This window comes from Mustela nivalis (genome assembly GCF_964662115.1).
Source record: "Mustela nivalis genome assembly, chromosome: 17".
Taxonomy (NCBI): domain Eukaryota; kingdom Metazoa; phylum Chordata; class Mammalia; order Carnivora; family Mustelidae; genus Mustela; species Mustela nivalis.
This window is the reverse complement of record NC_139036.1, coordinates 37,885,860-37,896,707: the sequence shown is the minus strand read 5'-3', so window position 1 is coordinate 37,896,707 and position 10,848 is coordinate 37,885,860. Positions and strand designations below refer to the sequence as shown.

The 10,848-nt window shown below is 44.6% G+C and overlaps 1 protein-coding gene across 2 annotated transcripts in view; it reads right to left on the bottom strand.

Annotated features, from left to right (window-relative positions):
• Window positions 1–521: 521 nt before the first annotated feature.
• Window positions 522–10,848, bottom strand: part of SPOP (speckle type BTB/POZ protein) — a 58,426-nt gene continuing 48,099 nt past the window's right edge. For both annotated transcript variants that reach the window (XM_082704717.1, XM_082704716.1), the window contains 5 exons: window positions 10,655–10,832; window positions 7,824–7,879; window positions 7,222–7,344; window positions 3,298–3,440; window positions 522–1,792 (listed from right to left, as the gene is read on the bottom strand). In XM_082704717.1, coding sequence (XP_082560843.1) covers window positions 1,648–1,792; window positions 3,298–3,440; window positions 7,222–7,344; window positions 7,824–7,879; window positions 10,655–10,832 — 645 coding nt within the window. In that variant the 3' untranslated portion in view covers window positions 522–1,647. The remainder of the gene's footprint in view (window positions 1,793–3,297; window positions 3,441–7,221; window positions 7,345–7,823; window positions 7,880–10,654; window positions 10,833–10,848) is intronic.

Sequence of the window (10,848 nt, the reverse complement as noted above, 5' to 3'; positions counted from 1 at the left end):
TGGTGTGTCCCACTGTCCTGTCCTGTCCAGCACTGTCAGTGTCCTTGTGAGCAGCCCTGGAGTGTCCTTGTGGGTATTCAGACATTAACTTTTCTGGAAACACATCAAGTCAGTGACAGAACCAGTCAGAGATAATGATTTCCCTTTATTTAATCTCCACATTCATGTCCCCTTGATCTTTTTATAGTTAGCTAGGAGAAGGGAGGTTGGGGGTTAGGTGTTAGAACATGTAGGGGGTAGAAAAGCCCACCCCCATTACTTGCCTTGGCAGAGGCAGGAGCCTGATCCCTCATTAGAATGTGGCCTGTGAGATACTTGAGGAGGACAAGACACTGGTAGATGCTGGGAGTTCCAAGAGGCAGCCCGGGGTGAGGGAGACACAGTAAATCCCCATGGGTAGACATTTCTCATAGAATCTCTGCAAGCTGAAGGCTCAAACCAGGTCTCTGAAATCCCTTAAGGAACTCAGACACAAAAAGTCAGCCAGGTGAGTGAAACAAAAGACCAGAGATACCACACAGTACAAAATAGTAATTATTTATATTTTCAAAAAGAAAACAATTAACATTTGGAAGTTCTCCCCTGTAGGAAAGGGGTGAGTTGGAAGGAACAGGACTGGCTCCTACGCAGGCGGCAAGTCAGGTATGAACAGCTGAGCAATCTGGGCTGGGATTTTGTCACACAGCATTAATAATAAAATTTCCTTTTCTTTTCTCTTCTTTTTGTTCTGTTTTTGTTTTGCATTTTATTTTCTTAGAAAAGGGGGGGAGGGAGGAGAAATAAAATCAGAGAAAAATGCCAAAAAACATTTTCCACAATATCTAAAAACAGAGAACCAGAGTTCTTGTCAAGACAGTATGAATTCTGGATGAATTATTTTTTCCAGTTTTCAACACCGATAAAGATTTTTTGCAAAAGCCACCACATGAGAACACGCATCTTCCAGCTCAAATAACCTCCTTCCCCTCTCGCCTTCACTTGTCAATTTTCATAAAAGGATAAAAGGATGTATTCTGTTCTTGCAAACAATAAGTGCTAACAACAAGAGAGCTCTTCTGATACTTGTATGGTGGTGAGGAGTTGTCACAAATATCGAAGTTTTAGCACAGCTGGATGGACTAAAATTTCTCTCAACATAAATACTACTAGAATCCACAAATTGATTTTTGAGAAATTCTGCAAAAATCCTTTCTTCTTTCCTTTCCTTTTCCCTTCTCTTATAACTAAATGTCCTTTTTTTTTTTCTTTTTTTTTTTTTTTTCCTTTTTGCTCCAGGCACCTGACGATCTGTTCTGCTCAGTCAGATGCAGACAGGTTTCTCTGCAGTACCACCGCTGGGACATCCTCTGGGCCGGCACCTAAACTGAATCCCCACAGTACCAAAGTCGGCCAGGCCAAAGGGAACACAGTGACGCAGCAACAGGGTTTTCATTAGGTTGAGCAGCCCCAGGTCCCGGGCCCTTCCCACCCCCCGCTTCCCCCAAGTTTATTTAGTGCTGTTTTGAACGTCTGGGGGCCACGATGCAGTCTTCTGCCCCCACGACAGAGTAAAAGCTCCACAGATTGCGCTGTCTACCTGGTGGTCAGTGGCAGCAATGGTGGCTGCTGCTTCAGGAAAACACACGGAGTCTTACGACAGGCAGGATCTTAGGACTGCTTCAGGCGCTTGCGTGGGGGTCCCAGAAAAGGGCACTGTGCTGAAGCCAGAGAGCGGTAGGCCTCAGCCACCAAGTGGGGATGCGACACCACCATTGACTTCCACCCGGAGGTCTCCAAGACATCTGAAGCATGACTAGGAGAAATGTGGAGAGATGGATTATCAAAGGTGCGAGAGGGCTGGGGTCCACCACCCCTGGGGCAGTCTAACCTCCCGGAGTTTGCTGTAAAGGGTGCCAAACACTCGGGCAGAACCCTTCGTAGACAGAGCCCGTCACACAACGTGAAGACAGCTGCCCAGGCTGGGGCTGCTGCAGCTCGGAAAGCCTGGATTTGGAGCCCCCACCCTCCCAAATACAAAAGGCGAAATGTTCCTCGGGCCCTTCTCTCCATCACTGATGCTCCTCACATTCACTGGTGATGCTACGACAGAGAGAGAGCAAGGGCTCTCTTGCCCTGCAGCTCTGAGCTTCCATCTGGCTCTGCCATCATTCTCAGAAGTCCCCGACCACAGACCAGATCATGGCCGCGGCTCTATTCGATCAGCCGGAGGGGACCATACCACACCCTACCGAATGTTAACATCTAAAGAGCACCACGCGAGTGTCCAGCAAGGAGCAAGCTGTCCCTAGAAGGAACATCTGGGGGTCTCTTCCCACCTGCCTTTGCCGCAATTGGTAAACTCCTTTAAAACAACTTTACAAACAACCTTACATCGAGGAAGTTGATTCCTCTTTAGGGCCTTTTTCTATGTTAAATAATGTTCAGCAACCTTTTAAACCGGCTTCAGCCCAGAACTGCTGCTGTGAGGGTTTTTTTTAAGATTTTATTTATTTATTTGACAGACAGAGAACACAAGTAGGCAGAGAGGCAGGCAGAGAGAGAGAGAGAGAGGAGCAGGCTCCCCACTGAGCAGAGAGCCCGATGCGGGGCTCGATCCCAGGCCCTGGGATCATGACCTGAGCCAAAGGCAGAGTCTCTTAGCCCACTGAGCTACTGAGGCACCCCTGTGAGGGCTTTTTAAGGCCTGCTTCTCCCCTTTGGGTTTTTCCCAACTTCTGTTCTCCAACAGGCAAGGGAGCAGAACATGCCCCACTGAGAATTACTGCAGAGAGTAGTATGGCCAGGTCATCTGTCATTTAGGATGACAGGACAGATCTGCTGGAATGAACACTTCCTTTCCAAGCAGTATTTAATAGCCTCGACAACTGGTTATCCCTTCTCTTTTCCCCATTCCACAATCAGCTGTCAGACACGTTTTACTAACTCATACAAAACCCACCTCTGTTCTCCCGGAGACCTACATGTCCTCTACTAAGCCCAGGAGTGGGAAGTGAAGGTGCTGCCATTCCGGGAACCCTGCCTTTCCAGGCCAGCCGCTCATTATTTCACTGCTTCCCATCACCACCAGGAAGGCAGGCACCTTGCTCACCAATCGGGTTAGCCCCACAAGACAGAGCAAAACCATCTCTCGAAACCATCTCCCGTCCAGTCAAGCTGAAGGGAAAGATGAAAACCCTCTACTTACTACAAGGGGCTAACGAAGCCACGTGCCTGTTTTACTCCCTAATTCAAAGTCCCTCTCCTTTCTCTTGCTAGCCCGGCTCTCCTGAAGGGACAGCTTTGAAGGTGCCAACTCACTAGTTGATGAAATCCACTGCCTGAGTTTTCAACTGATCGGCGCTGTGGAGGTCAGCCAGGATGAGAATCTCTGCGGCATTCTCCACGGAGAGGTTACTGCAGAGGGCGTCCTCGCACATGACCTTCAAGCGCTCCAGGGCGTACTGGAAGACACAAGCACTGCTGTGGTCAGGGCGGGGGTGTCTCTGGGCTGTGGCTGCTGCAGCTGTGCTCCTCAGCGGGACCGCCGTGCAACGGGACTCCGGAGCAGAACTGCACAGCGCGTGACAAGGCCACTGAGCTACCGCAGTGATAAGGCACAAGCACGCCCCAAGGCTGAAAAGAAGACCGCTAAAATAGCGTGCATGGCTGCCACTCAAGTTCTAAAATCCATTTGCTGGGAAAATGGCCATTAGGGAGTACACCCACATCCTCAAGGTCACCCTGCCCCAAGAGGGACTCGAGTGTTTCCTGGACCACCACCACCTACCCTCCCTTACGATGAGGCATAATCGTGCTTCAAGCCAATGGGACATGACCTTTTACATTCCTGCCATCCTTTGAGTCAGAGCCAAATGAGGGTGAAACACAGTCCTTTCTACTTAAGCAATGTCACCAGCCCGGCAGGTATGCCAACTGGCCATTGGGCTGTGAAAAGGAGCCCCGGGGTGACTTTCACCAGCATCTCTGCCACTAGCTGGTCCTGAATGAGGGTCAACCAAAGGTCTCCTTTTCAAGAGAAAGGGATAAATGGAGTCCTCTTTCCTGAGGCTGAGGTTAAGATTCTCAGGGTAGGAACAAAGCAGCAGAGGCCCTGGATCCAGTTTTGATCTAAAAACTTCCTATTTTCCAAGTAAAGAGTATAAATGTTCTAGAAATGAAGGTCTGGTTTAACACTGGGCACATCTGATCTAGCGGATTTGTTTTGATGCCACTGTAGCATGTGCTCTCAAATATGAGATTATGAACTTACTAAGGAACTTCAGGAGCGAGGAGGAGGAGGAAGGTATAAAAGGAGTCACAAAATAAAACATTATTAATCAGTTCATAGGAGAACCTTCTGCTTTAAGGGTATCCACAGTCTCCGTACTGGTCCCACCTTCAGGACCTCAGAACTCAATGACACAATAACTACTTCAGGCTGAATCATGGCAATCAAACCAAGACAATTTTATTTTTATGAATTCTGGGTGAGGAGGCATGTCTGTGGGCACTGTAATCTCCTGCAGCAAAAAGAGAGTTTTATTAGTTTTGGTGCAGCTTTAATTTTTTACATTTGAGTAACTAGAAAACAGTTTCCATGGAAAACAGGAATGACACTAGACAAGCAAGAAATTAGGTTGCCGTTTTGTTTTAAAAGGCTGGAAAAGGTTGAATAAATGTTTGGTCTTTATACAGTGCTGCACAGAACATTCCTCTTATCCTTTCTCGATACATTCTTTTAAAAGGACTTTTTACTGTGAATAGTTCTGATCCCTATTGCATAATTAGACAAAAGTAGCCATTCTTGTCCCTTGGGAGACAAAGTTTTTTTCCTTAATTATGCTTCTGAAAAACCTGCCTAATGGCTGTACTTACTCAGGAGATTGAAATTGTGTCTCCCAGGCCTGGCCGACGTGTTTTGTTTTGTTTTTGGTCTAATTACACGTGTCCCCAGGAGACTGGAAAAGCCCAGAAGAAGCTGTTTCAGCCTCTTGGGTAAATTTTAGATGTTTAGATCCTTCCATGAAAGATTTCTTATTCTGTTTTCCTGAAGCTCACAATGAGGTGTAAAGGTAAAAATGTTTTCAAGTAAGCTTGGAGCAAAGACTGTCTGATAGGAAATTCTGAATGGAATTTGAAAATGCAACCTTCACTTACTTCTCATTCATAAATTTAAAGCACTGCTGCAATTCGACTACTTTGTCTTTTAAAACTGTAAGTTATTACACTATACTGAAGACATCAGCCACAGAATGCCAATTCAGGCTGATCCCCGTGCTCTGCGTACTGACAGGGGCTGCCCAGTACGTTCTCTGGATGAGGAGCAGGAATGAAAACCCAGGAATGACACAGACGTCAAACCCTGGCTCTGAGAATATATACTGCTCAGCCTCAGTATTTCTATCTGAAAAGTGGGCTTTCTGACACTACTCCTCTCTACAGGAGCTAGAAGTGGTCTAGCTATACGTAGTCATGCTATACTGGCATGTATAAATTTCACTGAAAATCAGAAGGCAGATGAGGCAGGATCATTATAAACGTGTGTTACAAAAAGCTGTGTCTTCTAGTTCTCCAGAGCTCACAGCAGATAGTTCCTTACTGGCCCCACTGAAAGCAAGACTCCTGTGGTCAGCACGGAGCCAGACTGGGAGCACAGGGAATGTTCGCATTGCCTAACTGGATTCCTAAAATCTTGAAAGGATACAGCTACTACTCAATCCTTTCAAATGCAATCAATGAGGATTTACGTGCCTCACCCTCTACAAACACTCCAAAAAGCTGATCAATAAATACAAAACTCCACTGTCAAAGCACGTACTTCCTCTGTCCTCGAGGTACAGAGAAAGGTGGAAGGAGACTCTTCCCATGGGGGAATCCTGGGAAGGCTCTAGTGGCCTCAGGTCTGAGCCACCTCTGCCCCCAGATGGGTGCCAGAGCACCATACGGTAGGAAGAGGAGCAACACTTCCAGCAGGGAATGGTCTTTTTCATGGGGTCTGCTGCTGGCCAGGTATAAACCCGTTTAAGAAACTTCCAGAGGAAAAAGAGCGTGTGCTTCCTCAGACCACAGGGCCTCGGAGGACAGGTTACGGAGCTCTTTCTGACCTATCTGCATAAAGAAAGTCAGTTTCCCCAGGTGTGTTTTTGGGAACACTAATTCCCAGAGGTGATTCTTGAGGAAAAGGATTTCAGGGTTGATTAAGCTAGAGAAATGCGGTCTATCATATTTTTTAGAAAACTCACAGTGTTCATTAACATACTAAAAAGATTCTGAGAAATCTTGCAGTTAAGACAGCCAACACACAGGAACCCCAATTTGACTTGTTTAAACTCAGTATTTCAGGGGACGCCTGGGTGGCTCAGTTGGTTAAACTCAGTATTTCATTAACATTTCCCTCCAAACTTCTTTTGGGAATCATTGGCCTACTGTTTTTGGTCCTTCCCCTGTTTCCTTGATCCTAAGGTCCAGACTTTAATTTTCACACTTCAACATTTCTCAAATCGAAATGAAATGATCAACGCACGCATTTACTGCAGTACTATTTCTTCGTCCCAAGAGCTACCGGTCATCTTGTAATTCTGACTGTGGCATATTTCAATAGCTCCTTAGGTAAAAGTTGAAAATTCTAACCACAACAGTGGGTAAAAGACTATCCTCTTATTGACAAAGTTTAAAATAAAAGTTTATGCAATCAAGGGGAGGCGGGTGGGGGGGGGAGGGTAAAACAGGTGACGGAGATCAAGGAGTGCACTTGTCCCATCAGGAGCCACAGAATATATGGGATTGTTCAATCACCATATTATATATATGAAATTACTACAACACTGTAGGTTAACTAACTAGAATTAGAAGAAAAAGTTTAAAAAAATAAAATCTCTCACTATTTAGAAAGAAAAAGTTAATCAACTCAAGAACACTTTGTACATTATAAAGTCAAATGTTAGTATTATCTGAATCTTTAATATCCCTGTGCTTACATGTGAGATGGGGAAGAGAAGGGAGGTGAACATCAAACTTACCCTTCTTTTCTGTAATTAGGGTGACCACAGAAGTTACTTTGACAGCAGGACACTTTGGAAAATAAAAGTGGTGGTGCTATCAATTACTGCAACCCAGGACTGCCCTGGGCACACTGAGATACACGCTCGTCTTACCTACTGTGTAACATAGAGGCCCAGTCATGAAACTCACAAGGTCACAAACACTCCTCCTCTTGTGATTCATTTTCTAGTCTTATCTCACCTTGTCAGCAGCTGCCAACAAATCATCAGCCATTTTGTCGAGGTTCGGAGCCTTCCCCGTGTAAATGAAGCACATCATTTCCTTAAAAACTTCAGGCTCCACATCATTGATTTCAACCCGATTCTATGCCAGAAAAACTGAAAATGAGAAACATTCCAACAGAACAAAATCCCTAAACAATTTTCATGATTTTAAGCTCTGGTGAGAGAAAGGCTTGTTATCGTCTAAAACTTAACATGGATGAGAATTCTCTCTTTGCCCTATTTCATTAGAACAGCCTTTGCTCCCATCATATGCACCACCTTTATCTTCTCAAATACAAGAGCAAGACAACTGTTTCTTTGTATTTTTTGGTGTTTCTTTGCCTGAGTAGAAACACACGTCTAAGAACCTCACACAAAACTCGATGATCTACCTGGGATGGAGTGAGTCTGTTTTACCTAGAATGCTTCTGGACCACCTCTCCCTGCACTCAGAAAGTGTTCAGAGAACGGTATTCCATTTTAATAATATGACTGGAAAAATACACCTGGTGTGAAACTAGGAAATCATCTGCACCTAGTCACCTAGCTGAAAAGACATATCTTCATTCTGTCACATACCTTTTTGCTCTCCTCCATTTCATGTTCAAACATGGCACTAAAAACTGGAGAACGAGCTACAAAGTGAAAGGAAAACAGAGATAGATAAGGTTATCACACTGAAACCTCTTGGTTCTTCTGTTATGAAGAGGAGATCACCTTCTTACTTGTCCTTTTGCTACTTGAAAGGGTCTTAGCATCAAATTACATTGGAATAATAAAATCCCTCTTTTACATTACACCAGAGGAGAATAATATGAGAGAGGGGAAAAAAGAAATCAGTACTTTAAAAATAATTTCTCAGGAGCTCCATTCCAACCATTCATATTGGAACGAAATTACTCAGACTGGAGGACAATGACCTCCTCTGGGCAGATTTGGGGGTTCAAACGGAAGATCCTTCATGGTCTAAGCAAGGCATCCTAATATCCCAATTTCTGTCTAGAACAATGATACTAAATTCTCCAGTTCTAGGGACCACACGGCAAGGAGGCCAAGAACAGGGCTCAGTGCACCATTAACTAAAGGAAGAGCATGCTTGTTTACAGCAGGTGCTCTGTTCCTCAGGCCATGCATTCACAATAGAGATGATAACACCCCAAAGAGGAAAAAAAAAAAGAACAAAAAACCCCCCCAAAAAACTAGGGTATCTCATCTGTGGTCCTTCAAAGTTCCACCCTTCCTGACAAAAACTTAATCCTTAGTATTTAGTATCTCCCATTAGGAATAATTTGATTTTTTTTCCTCGGGGGAGTGGGGATAATGAAAAAAAGGCTGAGAAATGGTGTTTTAAGCCCACTGTGGTCTAATGGACACAGAAAAATAAGTCAACTTAATTTCAACCATGAAAGTAATAAAAGGCCTAAAACCCTCAAACTTTATCATGTTGTTGAATAAATCAGAAGTTTTGATGAAGGCGGAGACTAACAAACTTCTACCTGAGAGAGGAGCACCAGATGGAAAACGTAGCAGGACTGTGAGCCACCGGGTCACCTGAACTTGGGCCTACAGTTTATGTCAGAAAGGATTAATTCTGGATCTGTCATTTTCTAACCACATTATCTTGGGAAAATCACTTATCCCTCTGTGACTCAATATTTTAAAATATTCCAAAGGGACATTAATTCTCACTGCTTTTAGTTCAGAAGGCTTATCAGCTATAAGGTATTAAAATAAGTATATCACAAAAGCTGAGAGTAAAAGGGCTGGTGGTTTTTTTAAAAAGGGAAGGGTCCAAAGCAGCAGTATGCTTAGAGGATCTTCAGTGGCTAAACACAAAATGCTGCTATGAGAATAAATAAAACCACCCAGGGGAAATAAGCAGAGGAAAAGAGAAGTGAGGCAGGCCCTTAGGGACACCGGTGTTGACAGGGACGTGTGAAGAAGAGGGAGGCCACACATCAGAAGTAGCCAGAGCATCAGGAGAGAACCAGAAGAAAGAAGTCAAATACTATACGAACCAAGGAATCCCTCAAATTTAGGAATTAGCAGGTCAGAGAACTTTGGAAAACTGCTTTCGTGGCATGGAGGTGAACTGAGGATAAGTGGGAGGAAAGAAGCAGAGACAGTAAATGTGCTAACTCAAGAAACTTAGCTCTATTTAAAGAGAAATGGAGAGAGAGGGAGAGAGAGAGAGACAGAGAAAATGAATATGAATGAATGAATAACTAGAGGGAGACGGCTGAGCCAGTTTCCAGGCTAAGGGTAAACAGACAATCGGAGAAAGAGAGATGGTGGAGATATCAGACAACAAGGGTATAACCGGCAGAGTAAGGACTCTGGGAAGGCGGCATGTGATATGAAACAGAAGGCCGAAGAGACAGCCCGCTCTGGACACGAGGAAGAACACCTCCTCCACAGAGAATGCAGGGAAAATGCACGTAAGGCGACAGGCAAGAGCTGAGGGAGAAGGGCCTCAATTTTCTCTCAGAAGTAGTAGCAAGCAACTCTTTCAGGAGTCCAGACATTAAAGGAGACTGGTAAACAGTCTGAAGTATCTATTGTTAAGAAAAAAGAAAGAGAGCTAACTATGTATCTGTAGAAGAGTTCTTGGCAGTGCCAAGAGCCTAGCTGCTTGTGGAGACACTAACCTAAGAGTAGATGACTTCCTTTGGCAATAGACAGTAACACCTAGTTGAGAGCAGGAACAGGAAGACAGTTAGATTGAGCCAGACTGAGGTTTTGCCAGGTGTGTATTTTAGAATGATAGAGCTGAGAGTCTTGGTAAAAAAAATTGTTGCCTGAAAGTTCATGCAATTTCCTCTTATGTCTTACGGTCTGAACAGAAGTCTGTGGCTGAATGCTATGCCTTCGTGGGAAGTAAAGTCAGTCCTGTCTTATCAGCTCCCACTCTTTGTCAGTCTTTCTGGTCTTAAGGACAATGGCCTTGAACAAGACCTAATCTTCCACGTCACTAGCAAATTCTCATTCTTCTGGTATGTCTGTACTGAAGGCTAACACTCCAGGGCTGGCAGAATTAGCTAGATGGTGGTTTAGTCCCAAGTCCAGAATCTTCTCCACTACATCTTAAGGCTTTGTCTAGGATCTAACACCTCCTCTTAACCAGTGTTTTGACATCTACCTTCTAGGTGCAAAGGCATTCAATATACACATCTACTGCTTGACAATGGTGGCCTAAGTCCCCTAGAGAGAGGAAAAACAGAAACTCCACTTCCACGAAGAGTAGGCTTTTTGGTTATGACAACTAATGTCCTCACCATAAAAATATATATATTTAGCTTTACTTTTTTGTGCACCAGTTTGAAGAGTTGATGTTATTCAAAAGGTGATTATGCAGCCACCATTTTTCCTTGTTTCACCAATACTAAAGCCTCTCATGAATAAAGACCAACCTGCCAAGATAGCTTTGTGAGCCTGGAACTCCTGGCCGGCAACGCACAGACAGCAGTCCGTGAACCGGGAGTTCTCCCACAGTCCTCCCAGCTCATCCGCCAGCCGGCACTCAGGGACCTTCACCATATTCATGGTGTTCTGGCCAGAAATGTTGACGGAATCTTGCACCACGCTCACCTGTGAAAGACAAGGA